The sequence below is a fragment of the Apium graveolens genome, chromosome 7 (assembly GCF_009905375.1).
Source record: "Apium graveolens cultivar Ventura chromosome 7, ASM990537v1, whole genome shotgun sequence".
In the NCBI taxonomy this organism is placed as follows: Eukaryota; Viridiplantae; Streptophyta; class Magnoliopsida; order Apiales; family Apiaceae; genus Apium; species Apium graveolens.
In genome coordinates, this window is record NC_133653.1 from 92609197 (window position 1) to 92632762 (window position 23566).

General features: G+C 34.1%; 2 protein-coding genes across 2 annotated transcripts; both read right to left on the minus strand.

The window, feature by feature from the left end:
• Nucleotides 1–2659: 2659 nt before the first annotated feature.
• On the minus strand, nt 2660–7080 carry LOC141671778 (vesicle-associated membrane protein 722-like). Its single transcript, XM_074478123.1, has 5 exons — nt 6796–7080; nt 5940–6081; nt 5713–5833; nt 4257–4319; nt 2660–3065 (listed from the first exon to the last, which is right to left on the minus strand). The coding sequence occupies exons 1-5, from the start codon at nt 6983–6985 to the stop codon at nt 2916–2918; spliced, it is 666 nt and encodes a 221-aa protein (XP_074334224.1). The 5' UTR covers nt 6986–7080; the 3' UTR covers nt 2660–2915.
• A 14755-nt stretch (nt 7081–21835) lies between these two features.
• LOC141673870 (uncharacterized) lies at nt 21836–23200 on the minus strand. Its single transcript, XM_074480599.1, has one exon. It carries the CDS (start codon nt 23198–23200, stop codon nt 21836–21838), a length of 1365 nt encoding a protein of 454 aa, XP_074336700.1.
• Nucleotides 23201–23566: the final 366 nt, after the last annotated feature.

The window sequence follows — 23566 nt, forward strand, 5'->3', positions numbered from 1 at the left end:
TTAAAAATATCAGTATAAATTATTACTGTGATATATTTGACAAAATATATTTTTCATATAAAAATTTATACTAATTTGTGCTCTTTATATAAATTTCATATGTAATCATAACAATATATACTCTAATTTAAAAATTTATAAAACTTTTATATATAATTAAAAAATCTAACGCACAAAGATAAAATAATACATATTTTTAAAAAATATATTATTGGGTTAATAGACGGGCTAGAACTCATCGGTAACTAGACTTTATATTTGACTTTTTTTAATATCTTTTGAGTTAAGAAGAATTAATAATTATATTGCATTTACTAAAAGCAACTCCAAAGGTGCGCTAAAAGTCCAAATTTAGACCAATTTATGTCCAAATTTTTCCGAGAGTGGCCTAAATCTCGGTCCAAATTTGGACCGACACTTTTATCGGTTCAAATCTGGACTAAGATTAAAATAATAAATTTTAACTTTTCTTATTTAGTTTATTACATATAATTTTGATTTTGGATATTTAAAAATGTAATTAACTAATATTTGAATTTATTATTATTTATTTATAATTTTATATTAATAAATACTAAAACATAATTAAATTAAAAATACTTGCATTTCTTAAATTAGAAATAAGGAGGCTCATATTGCGCTTGGAGATTCACTAATTTAGAATTACTAATAATTAACAATGTTTTAATATTTAATTAATATTTGTACTTTTCTTATTTGAATATAATGTTTATTATTAGTGTTTTTTTATAAAAATAGAATAAATATATTTACTATTTTTAATATATATTTAAAATTTAATTGAAATTACATTACATTTTATTAATTTTATATTTAAAATAATACATTTAATTAATAAGAGTAATAATCAAATATCAAGATAAAATTTAATATCATACAAGAATGAAATGTTTTTTATTATAAAAACTTAAAATATTAAAAAAATTATTTTATAATTTGAACTGAAATTTAGATGAAATTATTGAAATTGAAGAAAGATTCGGTGCACAAATTTGAACCAAATTGTTGCTGTCATGACTATTAGAGAGAGTACATTACTTCAGTTGCGTATATTGTTTGGTTATATGGTGTATTTGGTAACTCTGGTAAACTTATAATATCTCATGGTCCCTCGTATATATACACAAATTTCTTATATTTTTTAATTTTCATGTATAAAAAGTTGATGAAATTATTCTTGAAAATGTAGAATGTAACAATCATTTTCATGAACAATAATTTTTGATCGAAATTTGGCTCTTCCCGCATATCTTTTTCTACTTCAGTCCCAGGCCCTCATCAACCATTGCAAAATATGATAGTCTAGTTGAGAAAATTCAAAGTATGCGGCTTTGGACACTAAGATTCCCAAATGTCATAATGTAACTATGTGATTACCATAATCATGCTCGTTTATCTTATGAATAACGCATCAGAATATATTCTAGTATAAAGTAAAATAGGTATGCTACAAATTATGATTACTGAGTGAAATTAGAACCAATTAACCCACTAATTTGAAGAGAGTAAAATGAAGGTCACAGTTTTCAACAAAAGCAGAAGACGCATCATATTATGGGGTCATTTCTTATCAATTATCTTTTCTATGTTCATAAGACTGTTCCTTTTACAAATATAGAAAGAAAATATCTTAACGAAAAACAAGACATCTACCTGATAACCTCTCCAAGACTCTAGCCGATACCAAATGGATCAATCTTATCATCAGTGCAATTCAAGATAGTATCTCAAATGGAGGAGTGACCTTTTGAATTTTTTTAAAATTATTAATTTTAAGTAACTCATTTTTAAATGATGCATAGATAAATGCCTATAAATTATTTAGGGGTTCGGATAAATTTAATTAGAAGTCAATTTTTTTTTATTTAAATAAAATAAAATATATAATTTTTAAAAATAATTATCTTAATTTATAAATTTTAAACTAAAAAAATATTTAAAAAACATATATTTTAAAATTAAAAATTAATTGAGTGGGATCCAGTTTCATACTCGAGTCTTGCATTATTTTATTTAGAACATGTGGAATGATCTTTACTTTTCTAGTTTTTTATGAACCCAACATGATAGAGCCTTCGAACACTATAATGACCGTTGATTTTTTGTCCTTTTCGTCAAATCTTTTAACACCTTTAATCAATAAAACTAAACGAATAAGAAACCGATTCTCGCTCCAATAATAAAGTGTTGATATAGGATTATATAATTAATTTTTTTACGGGTTATCTGCTTTTTACATGGGTCGGTGTTCCTTTTTACTTCTGGTTTGTAAATATTCGTCTTTGTCCTGAAAACTGGTTTTTAGTTTTTGTGCTGTGGGACAGTGATCCAGCTATATAGTGTAGGTCCTCTTCTTTTAATGTCAAGTGCTGTGTGGTATATTGGTGTAGATTTTTCAAATGTGATAAAGGTTGATTGCTTGACAAAGTTGAAATTAGGCTTTTATCACACCAACATACTAGAATAATATTAAAATCTACATTTTCCTAAAATTAGAGAATAGTTTTTGAGGTATTTGTAATTGGCCTATTCTGTTGTGGGATTTAGATAAAACACATTATCTAATCCTCAAGGGTGTGTTGCATTAGGGGTGGCTAGAAGGAAAGGATATAAGGCTTCAGTTCGGTTGACAAATCTCTTACAAGCAAAAATACCTGTAGAATTGTGGTTAAAAGATGATAATGTTGTAACAGACCGTTATCTATGAAAACCAGTACCCTAATAATACAAGTAACCTTTGTATACGTGCAGATACGTCCATCCTTGCACCAAACTGTAGAAATGGCTACTTATTCACAAAATACACAAACCATAACACATCAAAGCATATCCCTACAAAAGCTTTGCACAAGATCAACAAATAGCTTCTTTTCCTTTATTCAGATTGATGTTGCTCATTTACCACAGTTGAAGCCCTGACACACCGAGAGGATTATGATGAGGATCAACGCTATCAGAATACCTAGCACAATCAGCTTAATCTTCATATTCTGGAACCACATTTTTCTGCGGATTTGTGTGCCTGCAGTTCTGAAGTCCTGCGCCTGCTCCAACCAAGCATAAAGATTGTAACACTCATTCGAACCAGAAATATGATAATATTAAACTCCTTGAGATTGCAGCATCGCTTTAAGCAGATATGTGAATTTCAGTCACCTTTTCTGTTTCTTTTGTTTAATTGCCAGCAAGAATAAGAACAGCTAGATGTTCTGTACTGTCATTAGATTACAAGATATAACTTCTTATGGATATCAAACTAATACTTTGAACACACACCCACTATTAATGAGGAAGGAACATCAGGTTAACCCTGTAGCAACTTGTTGCAATGCAGCGGTGATAATAATTTGTGATTACTTTGCGAGACTGGTCCTTGCTTGGGGATTTGCCAAGTCTAAAACCCCTGTAAAACTGATCATTGCTACATTTGCTTCACAGTTCACTATATCAGAATTTGTTAAAATAACTTCTTATACAATATCCACCCACCAACCCTTTGCCACCCTACATTTATAAAATATTCTAATATATTATAATATATCCCCCCCCCCATGTTCATAATTATATACATAATGTTGAAAAATATATTGAAGAAAAAAAAGGTTCTGCTTAGAAGAGTTTATTGTTCATATTCAGGAAACACTCAATGCAAAAGGTGATATAGAATGAGTGAAATCATTTGCCTTTAATAAAATATAGCATCGCAGTAGGATCCAATCAACTGTATAATTAATGTCATAGTATTCATTTATAAGTTATAACGGGTGCTATTATATTATATGAGAGATACAAACTAAAAATGTCGCCAATGAGTACAGGAGGCCAGTTAAGTACACGCCAATTAATATAATGGGAGGCAACGAGAAACTGGGAACATCTTAAAGGCATGAATATTTAAAATTTTATTTAAGGAGAATTATACATGCTCCGATGGTATTAGTTATAATACTAGTTATGTATTATTATACCCAAGGGGAATATTGGTTCAACAAATATAGCCAATGAAATCCAATTATATAAATTTTCTGCCAAGGGTTAAAGTACTACAATTTTTACATATTATTTATCACATGTGCCACCTAGATAATTTAGCTAAGGATTCTACCCCATTGGAGATGTTAGAAGCTAATCACAAAGTTGAAAGTGAGCCAGCAAAAATAGTGCTAACTGGTAACGAGCTGCAACTGCTGGTACAATTTACAATATGTGTTTTAATGTAAAGAATTTCAACTGACCTGCTGATGAAGGTTCTCAGTCTTATCAACCAGAAGCTCAATCTTTTCTCCACGATCTAGGACCTAAATATAAAAGCAATATAAGCATCAGACCGCATACACAACTAAAGTCTTTGGCTCAATAATTGTTACAACCCATACTGTAGAATCCATGTTAACGATTAACATTTATATGCTGCGTGCATGTGTCTTTCCATATCATGTCATACACTTGTACATAAGCCAAATTTCTTATATGTATGTATGTATGTGTGTATATATATATATTAATAATAATAATAATATTTAATATATTGACATTGTACAAGTATCTGTGGAACCAAATTTTCTTCTAACTAGAAGAGTAGATTTCCATATTCTCTTCTCTTCGACATACTTAATATCCCGTCTCACTTCCAATGTCTATCCTACATCGTTATAGTGAGATAATCAGTTATACAGTATGGGTAAGTATTCATGTACCGAGACAACATCAAACTGAACTACTTGAACTTCGAAATGAACACATGAGGCAACCAAACACCCTGATTTTATCATTTAAGTAATATACTGGGAACATTAAAAAGGGGATATAGAAACTCGCAAAAAAGAAGCATGCACTAATGTCAATCTGATTACAGCACAGGCACAATGACAGCAAGATACATGCCTTTCTCATAGCTTAAACATCTTGGCTATATAAATCATAGAAAAGTCCAAAGACGAGAAAACAACATTCAACTTGTTTGAAAAAGAATTATGTAACCACCAACACTTTTCAAATTGTTGTCAATGGACAACAAAGATAAGTAAGATATTCTAGGATGGGAAACATTGGATGAGGTGTGTGTAACCATTATAATTCTCGCTTGCAGGTTAAACTTAAAATTTTAAGAGGTAACGTTGATAGATATAAGGAAAAAATTGTGAGTGCTTTCGGAACTACCGATTATCACAGAGGTAACAAATTTTATCTCTATATATAGTTTGAATTGAATAGAGTTATATACTTCTCACTATATTCCAGAACAAGAATGCCGAAAACCTAAAACTTCCATTTTTTAACAATAAAAACAAATGTTTTTCATGATTTATAAAATTTCAACAAATAATTAAATTAAAATAACTAAAAGCATATCTGAAAATCTTATACACTCTACTCAAAAGCATACAACATGTTCCCACCCATCTCAATTTGATGACCTAACTTACAAAATTTCTACAAAGAATCAAAGTGAAATAACTAAAAGCATATCAAAACATCATATACACTCTACTCAAAAGCATACAGCATGTACCCACCCATCTCAATTTCATGACCGGACTTATCACTAATAAATTCCTAGTGTCAATTAGCTATAAATAAAAACAAAAGTAAAAATGAACACTTAAGACCAAGAAGCTAGACTTTAGAGTAGAGCATTTAAGAATCACACTTATAAAGCAATGACATTAGCTACAATAAACCATAACGTACCTTCTCAATATTCTCCATCATAACTCCTTTGACTTCAGACACCTGAGCCTTCACCTTCGACAGTTTGCTGATCTCTTCAGGATGGTCAATACAATACTGCATATGCTCCTTTAACTTTGGTCTAAAAAAACGAAACAGATTTCAAACACAGTTAATATTTACAGCTAATTGTATACACCAAATTCATCATCATAATACTTGTAATGAAAGATGAAAAATCATGATACCCAAATTCTTTGTTAAGGCTATTAGCAGTAGCTGTGGCAGCCTTCCCCCCACCATATCTTGCCACAAAATCATCCTTGACACGTTCTAGGAATGCTATAGGTACCTGTCTACCAGATGCTTCATCTGCAACCACACAGTATGCTGGAAAAGGAAAACAATCAAACTTTGTTTTTTCATCCCTCATAATTTATATGTACTGACGAAAATAAAACAAAATTCTGTTTCTAATAACGTTAGCATCTGTAATTAAATCGGAATGAATATCAAACAGAACCGAAAAAACATGTAAAAATCATTAATGCAATTGCCCTATTCTAAACGGCTGCCTCAAGGGTTGTATCACTTTAGATTGTTCCTTTTAGTCATTTAGAGCATTAACCCTAGCATTGTATCGCGTAAGTAACAGAACAATGTTTTTAGGCTTTAAGACCACTAAGCCTAGCATTTGTATTTTGTAAGTAATAGCATAATGCATCATAGCACATAAGAGTTTCGTACAATGATTGTAGGCAACCTCCCTCCCTCCCTGGCTCCCTCCTTTCCTTTTAGTCCTGACAGACAAGATCTTAGTAGCTAGACAATATCCCATCACCAACTAAACTCTAATTTACTAACAAGGCAAATCACATTCCACGTAAATCAAATGACCAACTAAATAAAAGAAAAACAAAACAAAAACAGGACAATTCAGACAACACTTATATTCTAATTCCACATCACAATTCAAAAATCCCAATAAAATGATTTGCACTAAGCAAACCAATTATCAAGAACTAAACATCAGAAACCAAATCACAACACCAAAACCTAAAAAAAAACATTAAGAAAAAGGGGGTGGAGAAAAGGGTAATTAACTGAAGCCATTATCGACGAGGTAATTGAAGGTATGGCCATCACAATTGTAAGTAAACTTGTTGCTAGAAGTAGGAAGCTTCTGGAGACACTGTAAAGCAATGGAATTGAAATTCCCACTGAACTCTGTGTACTCAGCAAGAACAACGCTTCCACGAGCCACGAATGCGTAGATCAGTGTCTTCTGTCCCATTTTTTGTTTTGTTGGGACAAGACTCTAACTCAAACTCAACTCAACTCTGTTTCAAACCAGATCTCAGATTTTGTACAGGGTATATATGGTTTTAAAATACACTTGTCATTTTAGACTATATAAACCTTGTATTCCTACGGGGAATTTTGTATTTGGGGAAATCATACATTCCATAGTTTAATAAAAATCCGTTCAATTTGGTGATAAAATTAAATACAGTCAATTTTAAATGAGAAATAATAATGTAGCAAAAATTTATCACAAAATTTATTTCAAATAACATTGGGTAATAGCTCTGTTCTAAAAATCACCAATTTTACCGATTAATCACCTGATTAATCATTTTAATATACTCCGTTGATTCGATTTTATAATCCGATTAATCACTGCACTTTTTTCTTAAATTTATATATTTAGTTTAATAAATTATTTATTTTTATATTTTATTAAATATATCCGATTAATGATCGGATTAATCAATTCGATTAATCACCAATTATCCGATTAATCACTAAAGGATTGCTATACCGAATAATGTTGATTCCCGCTTTTTATAACAATGGGTAAGAGTATATATATAATTATTTTTATAAAATGACGGGTTACCAACTTACTGTGTATACATAAATTGTACTCCCTCCGTCCCACCAGGTTCCTTACAGTTACTAATTTGGCTGTCCCACCCATTTTTTTACATTACCAAAAATAGTAACTTTATATTATTATTTTAATCCTCTTTTTATCTTACCAACCCATACCCATTATCTTAATCACCGATTACTATCTTAATTAACCATGTTTTATAATTTAAAACTAATTATGCACGTTTGACACTATAATCACTTTTGACCCATTTCACTCTCTCACTTCCCATTTCATTCTCTCTTTCTTCGTCTTGGGTCTTCGTCTTCTCCACTGATATATTATGAACCCTAATTCCGCCCCCAAATTTTTCGTTTATTTCCCTCGCTTACCATCAATCAAATAGATGTAAATGTAATGAAAAATAGCAATCACAAATCAGCCCCAACCTATGGTTTTGATTCCGAAACCATATCGTCTTCATCGTTACCGATCCCCGGAACAGATTTTTCTATATATATAATCGAAAATTACCTGGATTTGTTTGAAGTTGTGGAGGACACGCCGGAAAAAGTGAGAAAAGATGAACTACAACGAAGCTTAAGCAATATCAGGGCGACGAAGAGGTTGAAATTTGATGACCCAACTGGTCTCTTACATATTTTTCTTCCTCGGTTCTTTAATTCAGGTATAGTATGTCATGTTCTTTACTAGATTTTGTTGATATGATCTTGCTTCCCTAGATTTTTTTCTATGATTTTGCTGATATGATTTTATTTATTTCTTGTTGATTTAATTAGATGACTTCCTAGTAGCAGACCTTGTCTAAGCCAGTCCTGATACAAGAGTCTTTTCAGACTTAATTTACAAGAATATTATAGCAAGCAAGCAGGTTGTTAGGTCCCAATTTGTTTGTAGAAGGGGGGGTTGAATGCAAACAATACCGTTTAGTCGAATAAAATGCGGAATAAAATTGTGAAACAAAATTCAAGTTAAATAAAACTTTTATTAAACTTGAAAGGTGTTACAACTACGGTATCGGTTACAAGGGATTAATCTCAAATCAATTATTACAAATCTAGAATAAATTCGACATGAACTTTTTCTATTTTTGTAATTAAAAGATCAAATGCTAAATGCGATTTGAGATTAAGTTCTAGGGATTTTAATCCGCTAGATTGATACACAAGAACAAGATAAGTATTTCTAGTTGATTGGATTTAACTTTACAATCTAGAAATTGATCTTGAAGTTGCAGATGAGATGTAATATTTTTCTGCTCCTTTTTCTTTTTGTTCTTGAGTATGTTCTATTTGATTGCTTTTTTTTAACTGGTCTTCTGCTTCTTTTAAACAACACAACCGAGTAGATTGAATTGGAATGACAATCCTTTAAGCTTGTGAGACTTTCGGTAGGACAATGTTTACAACTAGCAAGACAATTAAAAATGAGCTAGCAAGACTTTTGGTATGACTATAGATTGTCATACCGATTGTCATATTAGTTCAAATAAATTGTCTTGCTGAATTAATAACTGATTTTAATCTAAACAGAAATTCTAATAAGACAATTAAATGTATTGGCATGACTTTCGGTATGACTATCAATTGTCATACCGATTGTCATACTAGTTCAAATGAATTGTCTTGCTGAATTTAAGCAGATTTTAAACCAATTAAAATCTTGTAAATCCTTAATATTAATTCTAAATTAATTAATCAATTTAATTCAATTAATCAATAAATTAATCTTTGCAGATATAATTTATTTTCTTAATTAAATTATATGACTTAATTAATTAATAGAGAATTAATACTAACCCTTAGCAGCATCCATTCTTCTGACAATCTTCTGAAAGTCACTGAGACTTATGAATCAATTCCGCCACTTCAATGCTGACACTCGATGTACTGTCTGGTTCATGAGTGACTAACTTTCGTGACGTTTCTTCATGTCTTGACTTTTATATTCTGATTGAATCCTTGTAATAAATGATACCTTGACGAGATCTCTGTCACTTGATTAAATCCACGATCTTGATTTATATCACTGAGGCATGATCAAATTCTTGAACTTCTTCCAGTGAATCTTCAAGTCTGCAGATGAACAATGTTTCTTTATTCTTTGACAGATGTTACATTGTGAGATCTCTCTGATGATTAATCCACTATTTACTTATTACATTCTTATTTGAGTTGAGTTAAATACTCGAATAAACGAGTAGGCTATGACATATGCCTTTCAATCTCCCCCTATTTGCTTGTTAGACAATAACAACAAATACCTAGAGGATAACTCAACTAACAAATAAGAAAAAGATATAAACAGTAATGTAAAGTAAATAGCAGAAAAGTTCTGGATTATATTTAACATTTTCCAGATTCCAAATGAAATTTACAAGTGAATACAAGATAGATGTTCCTCTAGCCTGAACATATAACTACATTAGACTATCTTGATTCATAAAGCTCTAATCATATTACATTGAGTTTTGAGCTAATTGACTTCAGTTGTCTTCTCTTCTGACTTCACCTTCTTCTAAATCTTGAAGCAATTCCTTGTCAAAGACATGATCCTTTTCTGAAGTGAAGCTTGCTGGTCTGACTGGTTGAACTCCAACTGACTTCAGCTTATTCTTGAGTTGAGTGTACCTTTTAACATTCTTTTCACAATAAGCTTGAATCAAGTCAGCAGCTTGAGTCTTCAACATGGATGAATATCCAGCAGTTCTCAAATGATGTTCCATCCAGACCAGATGCTTAGCTGAGTAGTCTTTAAGAGATTGTACATCTAGCTGACAGATTTGAAGACAATCAGACTTAAAGAATCTCACCTGAAGAGGATTGTTGACCACTTGAGGACTAGCCCTGCTGGCAAACTCTTTAAGTCTTTCTCGAAGAACTTCATTCAATTCTGAGCTTCTTTTGACTTTGTTTAAAAGAACCCAAATCTCTGACAAAGAACGATTCTCAAATAGATGAAGTGACACCTTGAATGATCCTTCACTCTGACAATATATAAAAATGCTCATCTCATTTAGGGATCTATCAAAAGCAGCTGTGATCCTTGATACTTCAGTCTTGATAGCATTCATGTACATGTCATTGTTAGGATTTGAGATTTCCAGCTTGTCAAGAAGATGTAAGAACTGCCTATCATTGTTAGTGCTCAGCTGAGGCATATCGAGTACTCTCCTAGCTTCATCCCATTTTTCACCAATCTTTAGTCTGACATCTCTTCTCCTTTCTTGAGCCTTAATGTCATGAAGACGTTGCTTTTGAAGAGTTTCTGTTCTTTGTATGTCTTTCCTCCTGTCAATGATCTGAGAGACCTTCTTGAGTTCAGCTTCTTTTCTTTTCATCTCTGACTGCTCCTTCTGAAATTCTTTCTCAAACATAGGATCCACTGTATCTTCCTCTTCCCAATCTTCAAAATCACTTTCCTCTTCAGCTTCAAATAACCCATCTTTATCTTCCTGAACTGGTTCAGTGGGAATATCAAAAATATCAAAGTCATCCTATTCTCCACTGTAGTAGACATCATCAGCCTTTCCTTTATCTCCAGCAGAGGTATCTTTTTCCTTCCCTTTGGCACTACTCCCTTTCTTCTCCCCCTTAGTTGAGGGATCCTCTACTGACCTTCCTTTGGAAACTCCATCACCTTCAGAGCCTGATCCTCCACCAGACGGTCCTTCAAAATAAGCTCTTTGTTCTTCATTAGGGCAATGAGAATTCTTGATCATGTAATATAGGTGCTTCATCCCTTCATTGAGATGTTCCATGCCCGTCTCTATCTTTAGAAATCTTGAGGAGTCCAGTGAATGATTCATCTCAACGAGGTCTTCAAGAGAAGTCATTCTTGTATGTAGAGAGCAGAAGTTGGATATGTCATCAGCTGATAGAGTTGGAGTGTCCTGAATAGAATTGAGCTTTGGTATTACAGTGGTCTTTAGATCTGAGATGTCATTTCTTATGATTGCAAGCTGATTGTTGACAGAGGTGGAAGAAGAAGACCGTTCAACCACTTGTGCTTTGAATGCTTGAGCTTCAGCTTGGCTTTTAGCAAGTTCTTCTTTTAGGGCAGCAATCTGAGCTAACAGGTTTACAGTATCAGTGTTCGTGTGTGCTCTCACCTGAATTTCACTCGTGTTTGGTTCACTCATCTCACGTGCATGTGTTTCTCTCAATATAGTTGCTCGTGAGGAGTCTTCCAGTTGCTGTTCTTCTGTACCTGCATTAAAAATCACCCTAGCCTCTTCAAGAGAGGTCAGTGGTGGTGCAATGGGAATTCGCGAGTCCCGATCCTTAGTCAATACTATCAAATCTTTTGGAATAGATGTCTGAATTGCTTCAGGGATAGATTGACCGAGTTGCCCTCCACTTTCTCCAGATAAATCTGCGAGTGGAGAATCCCATAAGGGAGCCAGAGGTGTTGGATCTGGGAGGGGAGAAAATGACTCTATTAAAGATGGCGGAGAGTCAGATTTTCCCTCTGAAGCATGTGACTGCTCTTCTGCCGTAACTATGGCAGGCACTGTAACCGACTCTACGTGCACTCCTCGCTGTGTGTCCTGAGTATGATCTGGGGAAGTGTATGGTTCCATTGTGACTAATGGAATTGTGCTTGACTCAGTACAAGATGCCATGGCCCTATGGCGAATTTCAATAGATGCATCCTGTTGAGAGAATGCCTCTAGAAACTGTTCATTGGCCATTTCAAAGTCCATGTCCTGTTGGGAGGACAAGGATGGGCTTTCAGATGCCTCAGAATATGTTTTTCTTTTCTTAGGAGGAGGCAGAGCTGAGGGTTCACTCATATTTAACAATGTACTACTTCCTAGTAATCTCCTGGGTAACATTTTAGACAGTGGGGGAGAGGTTGAGATAGAATGTGACTCTGTGTTTGGCTCTATGACCTGGGATTGAAGCTGTGGTTCTACAACTTCATGGTCAGCCCTATCAACCACTGGGGGTCTTTCAACAGAAGTAGGAAGAGAGTGAGAGTGAGGAATTACTACCTGTAATGGAAGAGCCTGGGTGGCTTGAACCACTGGAGGTTGAGGTTGCTGTTCATGGCCGGGAAGATTGAAAATAGGTAAGGGAATATAAGTGGCCATGAAAGCAGATACAAGTACTGGAACTTGCATGAATTTGAAGGTTGTGTCTTGGCGAGTGTAAATCTTTTTACTAACTGGAGGGGGTTCGGTTACCGCAGAGTTAGCAAAAAGGGCTTTGTGTTCAGGTGTGAGTAGATGATCTGCTATAAGCATGAGAAAACGAGCATAGTAACATGATACCCTACGATTTGTAGAATGATCACGTAAAGCAGAAGTTAGACGTCTCAAGAGAATGGGAAAAAGTAGTTTGCCAAAATTGATCCTTTGATTGAAAACAACCGCAAGACCAATATACTGCAGAGTGTAAGTGATGTTATGAAAATTGGATTTTGTGCAGTTGGCAAACACTTTGGAAAGTGTATCGAAGAAAATATCCCATTCAGACACCAAATTTGATTTAGAAAGTTTGGTTAAATTGATCACCCCCTGATAGTGAATAGCATTGAAAAAATTTGTGATATCATTTTCAGAGGGTAAATTACAGAAATTGTCTAGTGGAAAATTTAACGCACGATTGACGACTGTTTCATCAACTACATACTGTGTGTTTACGACGGTGAATGAAAAAGATTTTGAATCATCGGCCACAGTAGAGGTTGTGCAAATCAGTCTAAGTAGATCGACGTTTAAAATCACATTTGATTTAATAGCAGAGCTAACAATCGAATGGTCATTTAAAAATCTAATCCATGGCTTAAATTTTTCAACATCACATTTTTCCGGATTAAAATAACCAACCTGATTATGCGCGACAATTTGGAAATTGAGAGCCATTTAAAATAATAATAAGACACACGCTTTTCAGAATTTTAAGAATAATATTAAGAAAATTCGAATTAATTAAATTAAATTAATTTAATAATTCGAATTAAATTAATTATAATCGAAAAATTTAGACAGAAATGTATCTCGTTAAAATTCTTAACTCACAAACTCAGTTTTGACAAACCAAAAGACACAAATCAGAAATTGAAATAAAAATAAAAAGTTCAAAATCAACAAACACAAATTGAATTTGAAGGGGCAAACTGATTTTTATTTGATTTTGCGTTTTTATATTTTTTTTAATAACCAACAGCACCTCTGTATATATATACTTGTATGTATATATCACAAAGTGATGAATCAGTTTGCTGAGTAAAAACTCGAGCAAGGAAAGAGCAGATCGTTGGTTTTAGTTCGAAGAGAGAGAAGAGAGAAAACTGAAGACAAAAAAAACTGTTCGAATTTTTAGAAGTGATGAACTGTTGAAATGGTTTAAAACAATACAAACACACACTTTTATATTACAGCTGGTATGACAATCCGGGATTGTCATACCGATTGTCATACCAGGCAAAAGAAGGAAAAGAAATAATAGAATTAATACTAAAATTATAACTGGTATGACAATCTGATAGTCATACCGATTGTCATACCAGTATAATAATAAAAGGAAAATAATTATATATATGGTTTATAACTGGCAAGACAATTGATAGTCATACCGATTGTCTTGCCAGTATAAAACTATACTGAATAACATAATAAACAAAATTTAAACTGAAATGACTTTCAGCAAGACAATTTCAATTGTCTTGCCGATTGTCATATCAGCTTTAAACACAGAAACACACATATATAAATATGTACTGGAATAAAGACTTATATAACTTAGTAAAAATATCAAAAAATATTTACAAAATGAAAGACAATATTTCAGAATTAATTATTTTTATTCCAAAAATAGATTTATATTGAATTTTAGCAAATAAAATTCATAGAAAAATATTTTTAGAGAAAATAAAATATTCTGAGATATTTTAAATTAACAAGAAGGGAAAATAAAACAGATAAGATACTATAAATTACATAGAATTAAGCAAGAAATATGATAAAATGATAACATAAATTTGCAAATGATTTTTTTTTTCAATTATGAAAAATTCTTTTGTAAATTCATTCAAGAACAGATCTCAGATATTAACTAAATTAATCACTAAAACTATTCAACATGCCCAATTTACCAACTAATCTGGTAAATGTGGATTCGTCAAGTGGTTTAGTGAAAATATCTGCTATTTGTTCTTCTGTTGGAACAAAAAATAGTTCAACAGTACCATTCATGACGTGCTCTCTAATAAAATGATACCTGATGTCAATGTGCTTTGTCCTTGAGTGCTGCACAGGGTTGTTGGTGATGGCTATTGCACTTGTGTTGTCACATAAAATAGGAATCTTGTTCAATACAGAGCCATAGTCTCGTATTTGGTTCCTAATCCACAAGATCTGAGCACAGCAGCTTCCAGCAGCAATATATTCAGCCTCGGCCGCTGAGTTGGAAACTGTTTGTTGTTTCTTGCTGTACCATGAGACTAGCCTGCTTCCTAGGAATTGACAACTTCCTGAGGTGCTTTTCCTATCAACAACACTTCCTGCATAATCTGAATCTGTATATCCGACAAGGTTAAAACCAGATTCTTTAGGGTACCAAATACCTAGATTTGGTGTTCCCTTAAGATATCTTAAGATTCGTTTAACAGCAACGAGATGAATATCTCTAGGATCCGCTTGGAACCTTGCACATAAACATGTAGCATACATAATATCTGGTCTACTTGCAGTAAGATAGAGTAACGAGCCAATCATACCTCTGTAGCTTGTGACATCTACCTTAATGGAGTTTTCACATGGTCCAAGCTTGACAGCTGTAGTTGATGGAGTCCTTGCTGATGCAGAATCCTCTAGATTGTACTTTTTGAGGAGTTCCTTGAGATACTTGGATTGACAAATAAATGTTCCATCTAATCTTTGATTTACTTGTAATCCAAGAAAGAACTTCAGCTCTCCCATCATGCTCATTTCAAACTTGCTGTGCATTAACTTAGCAAATCTCTTACAGAGATTATCATTAGTAGACCCAAATATTATATCATCCACATAGACTTGGACTAATATAGTATCCTTCTTATGTGTTTTAGAAAAGAGAGTTTTGTCTATGACACCTCTAATAAAGCTATTTTCAATAAGAAATTCAGAGAGAGTGTCATACCATTTTCTTGGAGACTGTTTTAGCCCATAGATAGCCTTGAAAAGAAAGAAGACAAAATCCAAATGATCTGGATCTTCAAAACCAGGAGGTTGCTCTACATATACCTCTTCATCCAGCTTTCCATTCAGAAAGGCGCTCTTGACATCCATTTGATAAACTTTAAAGTTTGAAAATGCTGCGAATGCCAGAAATATCCTGATGGCCTCAAGTCTAGCCACTGGAGCATAGGTTTCATCATAATCAATGCCTTCAGCTTGAGAATACCCTTTAGCTACCAGTCTTGCCTTGTTTCTTGTAACCACACCATCTTCATCTAGTTTATTCCTGAATACCCACCTAGTACCAACAGCTTTCTTGTGTACAGGCCTAGGTACCAGTTTCCAGACTTGTTGACTTTCAAACTGATTGAGTTCATCTTGCATAGCAATCACCCAATCTGGATCAGTCAGTGCTTCTTCAATTTTCTTAGGTTCCATCTCAGAAAGAAATCCTGAGAACAGACACTCATTTTGAGTAGCACGTCTAGTTCTGACTCCAACATCTGGATCACCAATAATCAACTCAAAAGGGTGAGCTTTATTCCAGACAGTCTGTCTTGGAAGATTTGATCTTGATGATTCGCCTTGAAATTCATTGTGATGTTGTGTCCTACTAGATGATCCTTCAGCATCTCCCCCTGAGTTGTTGCCATGTTGACTTGAAGATTCTCCGTCAGTAGCAGTGGTATCTCCATTGTTGCCAAAGTTTCCATCACTATTACCTTGAGTATCATCAGGATTAACAGGTTCTTCACCAGCAACAACCTCAGGTTCTTGACCATGTTCTGATTCTGAATCTGACGTATCATCAAACTTCAGTTTCTCAGAAGGATCTTCAGTTTGGATACTAGGGAGTTTAGTGTCATCAAATGTAACATTGACACTTTTAGTTACTTTGTGTTGATCAATGATATACACTCTATATGATCTTCTTCCATATCCAACAAAAATACCCTCATATGCCTTTGCCTCGAACTTACCACGACGATCATCTCCATCCTTGAGCACGAAGCATCTGGCCCCAAATACATGAAAGTATTTGATAGAAGGTTTCTGTTCATTCAAAATCTCATACGGAGTTTTCATGAAGTCTTTATTGATTAGAGTTCGATTCTGAGTATAACATGCAGTATTGACAGCTTCAGCCCAAAAGTACATTGGAAGACCTGATTCACTTAACATCGTTCTTGCAGCTTCAATCAATGTATGATTCTTCCTTTCTACCACTCCATTTTGCTGAGGGGTTCTAGGAGCTGAAAATTGTCTGGTAATCCCTTTGTCTGTACAGAATCCATTGAGAAGTGCATTCTTGAATTCTGTCCCATTATCTGACCTTATTGCTCTAACAGGGACGTTAGAATCTAACTCAATCATCTTGATATGATCAATCACAACTTGTGGTGTTTCATCCTTAGAGTGAAGAAATAAAACCCACGTATACTTGGAATAGTCATCAACTATCACAAGACAGTAACACTTCTTTGACATAGAAAGGATATTAACTGGACCAAATAAATCCATGTGCAATAATTGCAGAACACCAGTTATGGAAGATGTGTCAGTGCCTTTGTGACTTGCTTTCTTTGACTTTCCTTTCTGGCAAGCCTCACATAGTCCTTCTGGAGAGAATTCCAGCTGAGGCAGACCTCTTACCAATTCTCTTTTGACAAGAGAATTCATTGTTTTGAAATTGAGATGGGAAAGTCTCTTGTGCCATAGCCAACTCTCATCTGACGATGCCTTTGCATAGAAACAATTGACTTCAACATTGCTTCCAGAGTTCATGTCAGCTACGAACAGATTTCCTTTCCGGATTCCCATTAAGGAGGGTTTTTCACTTTTCTTGTGCAGAATCTGACACTTCAGCTTGTCGAATAAAACATTGTAGCCGTTGTCACAGAACTGACTAATGCTAAGTAGATTGTGTTCAAGTCCTTGCACAACATATACATTTTCAATGATAACATTTCCAGCTAGCAAACAGCCATATCCCTCCGTTAAACCTTTGCTGTTATCTCCAAAGGTAACCACTGGGCCAGCTTTCTCAACCACATTTGATAGCAGGGCTCTATCTCCGGTCATATGTCTTGATGATCCGCTGTCAAGAATCCACACTACCGGTTGTACCTGTTTAATGCCCTGCAATACAAATGGATTAGAACTTCTTCGGAACCCAAGCTTGGCTAGGTCCGGCATACTTGTAAAATTGGCCTTTATCAGGCAAAACAACATTCTTAATTTCAATATTCTCAACGTTCTCAATGACTGAACATTTGACCTTGTGAACAGCCTTGACAAATTTCTGGTTAGGCTTAGGCACAAATGTCTCCTTTCTAGCTTTAGGAGGACTAGCAGTCTTAGACCTATCATGCTTTCTATTATTCACATGCTGACGAGGAGTAGTCTTATCATTAGAAACATGCTTACCATTAAAATAAGCAAACAACAGATTAAAAGCACAAGACATACAATCAGGAACACCACATGCTTTATGAGAAGGATTAACAATAGGCAACTTATGCATGGTAGACATGGCATTTGTGTTATCCAACTCATGTGTGTCTGAGTTAGTCTCAGTTGCTTTCACAACCTTGACTGAAACTTTTGACACACTTGACTTGGAGACATCTTTCCCATTAGCATTATCTTCAGCACGAATTTCTTCTTGAATAATAAAAGAGGTCTCATCAAATGGTTCATCAATTGATTCTTTATAGAGGGGTTCATCAACACCCTTAAGCACATGTGGTACTTCCCTGCCTTTAGCACATACATGAGGAGGGGAGTTTATGCCTAATTTTCCAATAGCAGCATTGTAATCATAACCTATTCCATGTGTTTGATTAACATCTTGCTTATTGTAAAACTCTTTGGACTTCGAACAAGAATTAAAGTAAGCTTTAACCTTAGCCTCAAGACCGGTGATCTTGTCTTTGAGAATAGTTTCGAGTTGTCTATAACAGTCAACTCTATTCTCTAGAAAAGATACTTGTTCTTTTAGTTTATCTTGATTAATGTGCACAAGTCTTAATTCATTGACCTCTTTCTCAAGGTCTTTGATTTGTTGATTTAACAATTCATTATCACGACGAGCACAATCTAAGGAACCTCCTAGATGATAAACTAATTCAGCATCAGTAAATTTTACCTCTTTTCTTGACGATGAGGTGCTTGCATTACTAGCCATGAGAGCAAGATTCCCAACTTCTTCATCTTCACTGTCAGTATCATCCCAGCTTCTTCCCTTTGCCAGGTACGCCCTTTCAGATTTACTCTTTTGATTAGAATCGTAAGAGTTCTTCCTAGCTTGTTTTGGCTTCCTGCATTCTGTGGCAAAGTGTCCCAACTCATTACAGTTGAAGCATCGAATGGTGCTTCGATCAACCATCCCTGTTTTATACCCACCACTGCTGGTGTTAGAGGATGAAGATCCACCTTTCTGGAATCTGTTATAGTTGGACTTGTACTTGAACTTGGGATTCCTTTTGAATCTGACATTTGAGAATCTCTTGACAATCAGGGCCATTGACTCATCCTCCAATTTCTCCAGTTCTTCCAAGGAATAATAATCATCTCCTGATTGATTTGTAGTAGGAGAATCAAATTCTGCTACTATCACATTATCTTCAACCTTGGAAGACTGTACCATTCTTTCTGACTGTTGAGATTGTTGTTGATATTGTGGTTGTTATTGTTGTTCATCAGCTACTAGAGCAGTAGACGTGCTGACCACTCTTCCTTTCTCGTAAACTTCCTTCTGCTGAATCTGCTCCAACTCATAAGTCTTTAACACACCATAGAGCCTTTCCAAAGAAATCTCACTCAGATCTCTTGCTTCTCTTATGGCAGTGATTCTATGTTCGAGATGAGTTGGCAGTGTTAAAAGGAACTTTTTGTTGACCTCCCTGATGGAATAGTATTTACCATTAATGTTCAGGTTGTTGATCAATGCATTGTACCTCTCAAACACTTCAGTGATTCCTTCTCCTGGATTGGATTTAAAGTATTCATACTCAGAGGTTAGGATTTCTAGTTTGTTCTCCCTAACTTCCTCTGTGCCTTCATTAATAATCTCAATAGTTTCCCAGATATGTTTGGAATCTTTACAATTCATCACATGTCTATTCATCAGGGGATTAAGGGAATCTACTAAGATTAATTGAAGGCTAGCATCCAGGGAAGCTTCTTCTATTTCAGCAGGAGAGAAGTCCTCAGGATCCTTCACATAAGTTCTCGCTTTGGTGATCACCACATCATTTTCTATTACCTCTGGTTCCATAACCATAGGAATTTTTGGACCCTTCTTCAACACTTGCAAATATTTGGGATTAGCAACCTGTAAAAACAGTAGCATCTTCTTCTTCCACATAACATAATTTTCTTTATCGAAAAGTGGAATTTTAACGGTTCCAACTTTTTGTGTAGTCATTATGAATTTTTTGAGTGAATAAAAAATTCAAGAAGTGAAAGAAACACAAAAGTCTAGGATCTAGATTTGTACGTTAATCAGAAGGCTCTGATACCAATTGTTAGGTCCCAATTTGTTTGTAGAAGGGGGGGTTGAATGCAAACAATACCGTTTAGTCGAATAAAATGCGGAATAAAATTGTGAAACAAAATTCAAGTTAAATAAAACTTTTATTAAACTTGAAAGGTGTTACAACTACGGTATCGGTTACAAGGGATTAATCTCAAATCAATTATTACAAATCTAGAATAAATTCGACATGAACTTTTTCTATTTTTGTAATTAAAAGATCAAATGCTAAATGCGATTTGAGATTAAGTTCTAGGGATTTTAATCCGCTAGATTGATACACAAGAACAAGATAAGTATTTCTAGTTAATTGGATTTAACTTTACAATCTAGAAATTGATCTTGAAGTTACAGATGAGATGTAATATTTTTCTGCTCCTTTTTCTTTTTGTTCTTGAGTATGTTCTGTTTGATTGCTTTTTTTTAACTGGTCTTCTGCTTCTTTTAAACAACACAGCCGAGTAGATTGAATTGGAATGACAATCCTTTAAGCTTGTGAGACTTTCGGTAGGACAATGTTTACAACTAGCAAGACAATTAAAAATGAGCTATCAAGACTTTCGGTATGACTATAGATTGTCATACCGATTGTCATATTAGTTCAAATAAATTGTCTTGCTGAATTAATAACTGATTTTAATCTAAACAGAAATTCTAATAAGACAATTAAATGTATTGGCATGACTTTCGGTATGACTATCAATTGTCATACCGATTGTCATACTAGTTCAAATGAATTGTCTTGCTGAATTTAAGCAGATTCTAAACCAATTAAAATCTTGTAAATCCTTAATATTAATTCTAAATTAATTAATCAATTTAATTCAATTAATCAATAAATTAATCTTTGCAGATATAATTTATTTTCTTAATTAAATTATATGACTTAATTAATTAATAGAGAATTAACACTAACCCTGAGCAGCATCCATTCTTCTGACAATCTTCTGAAAGTCACTGAGACTTATGAATCAATTTCGTCACTTCAATGCTGACACTCGATGTACTGTCTGGTTCATGAGTGACTAACTTTCGTGACGTTTCTTCATGTCTTGACTTTGTTGTTCTGATTGAATACTTGTAATAAATGATACCTTGACGAGATCTCTGTCACTTGATTAAATCCACGATCTTGATTTATATCACTGAGGCATGATCAAATTCTTGAACTTCTTCCAGTGAATCTTCAAGTCTGCAGATGAACAATGTTTCTTTATTCTTTGACAGATGTTACTTTGTGAGATCTCTCTGATGCTTGATCCACTATTTACTTATTACATTCTTATTTGAGTTGAGTTAAATACTCGAATAAACGAGTAGGCTATGACATATGCCTTTCACAGGTATTAATCAGAACACTTAAAAATATCTTTTCGTGTTGTAATCATACCTGTGCATACTAAAATACACGCGTGCATACTTAAAATCAGACCTGTGCATACAAATTGAAGTTGTGCAGTAGTTTAGTTAAGCTTACAAGATTAAAACAAGTCTGAGTAGTCAAAAACAAGTCTGGTAGTCAAAAACAAGTCTGAACAGTCGGTAATCACAGCATTGGTACATTAGTTGCCATTTCCAGTGCCTTCTGGACTACATCCAGCGGAGCATTCAAAACTGTAGGTAGTTGCCCGAGGCGTTCCAACTTTCCCTTCCCTACATGTGGGAGCTTATAATTATTATTTTCATCTTTCCTTAGTATCTCTGTCATACACCTCATAAGTGATAGCCATACGTGATTCAAAGTAGAATCACTAACTTCTTCGTACGCTTCAATCACTGCACCAACCAACTCACACACTGTTGTAGGCGCCTTTTCATGTTGTGATCCTTGAATAATTCTAAAGAAGCCTAAATCATTAATATTGAGGTCCGGACTATTAGCCGGCTGATTAGCTAACGTAATATTAAATCCATCAGATTTTGCAACCTCAATGAAATCCAAGTTTGTGTTGCATATATGAGGCCTTACGTTATCTTGTTGGATAACAATAGGTCTATTCCAGTCTAGTGGCCACTTAGCTTTAATAGCCGGAATGATTTTTTCCAATAGACATTGTTTTATCACAACTTTAGTGATACTTTCAATAGGTTTAACTTCAATAACACCTCTAGCTCTATTTTTACTTGATCTAGCTGCTGGTTCATCAAAGGTGAAGGGAAATATACCTATTTTCCCATCAAAAGTACAATTACCATCTGCATCATACCTAGGCCTTGCAACAGCGCTCATAAATATTATTTTTGTTATAAATCTCTTCGACTTGCACCTTCTATGTGGCTCTTGTTCATCCGGCAAAAGGTAATATTTCTGTGATGTTCTAGTCATATAAAACCATTTTTCGTCTATATGAACAATAGAAAACATGTCTATATAGGTTGGGTTTGTGTGAAGTGTAGAGGATTCAATAAGCTTTAAGACAAAGTTCACCCTAGCTTCCATATTTGAAGGTGTTAAAAATGGTTTTAAGGCATTTAAATGTGATTTTATTTTTCCCTTTTGGATTAGCCTATGAACTTTGGATTTAGATGCACCAAGTTGACAAGCAAGTGTGCGAACATTTGTTCTTAAATGTAGAGGAATGGACCTTACCTTTTCTAAATTCAAAAGAATTCCTTGACTGCCACCTTTATAATTTGTCTGCACATTAGGAACTTCACCTTTTTTTGTTGATTGTAGAACCTTCTGCCATAGTTTAGAAATTGTTACTCTGCTCACTCCATAATCTTTTGCAATCTTGTTGATCATTCCTTTTTTCAGCTTTTGATTGTTGTAATTTATTGATAATGTATGCACAATTTGATTCCTTTCTAAATTTGACAATCTTCTTACTTTTGCAGGGGCTTGAATTAAAGTATCAAGAAAAGCACCTATTGGATCTTCTCCTGAATTTGGAAATGTGAAAGCTTCCATTTTTAACTATGTCTATTTTTAGTAGTTTTCTGTATAAAGTTGTTAAATGATGTGTATGCCTTTTTAGTACTGTACTTTTGGTTGGTGGCAAATTATTAGAGGCAAGCTTTTGTAATTAGGCGGGACTATGTAATTAGTTCCCCCCCAGTGGTAATCACATGTACTTCATACACCTTTTGTAATTAACTGTACAGAGTATATATTATTAAATGCTTGCCTTGTCCTCCGTGCCCACCAGGGATGTAAATATCCTGGTGGGACGGATTTACATCCCTGGTGGGACGGAGGGAGTAAGTGTTCATGAAAGTATAATTGATCACCTGTCATTTGAGATAAATTTTGATAAAAAAATATTAAGACCTCTAG

Bases quoted from the DNA above. Each gene is read 5' to 3' on its own strand.
- LOC141673870 (XM_074480599.1), bottom strand. From the start codon at position 23,200: ATGGAAGCTTTCACATTTCCAAATTCAGGAGAAGATCCAATAGGTGCT.
- LOC141671778 (XM_074478123.1), bottom strand. From the start codon at position 6,985: ATGGGACAGAAGACACTGATCTACGCATTCGTGGCTCGTGGAAGCGTT. The intron at 5,834-5,939 runs GTATCATGATTT...TCGTTTTTTTAG, and splicing joins AGCCTTAACAAAGAATTTGG to ACCAAAGTTAAAGGAGCATA. The intron at 4,320-5,712 runs GTACGTTATGGT...TTTTATATTTAG, and splicing joins TGATGGAGAATATTGAGAAG to GTCCTAGATCGTGGAGAAAA.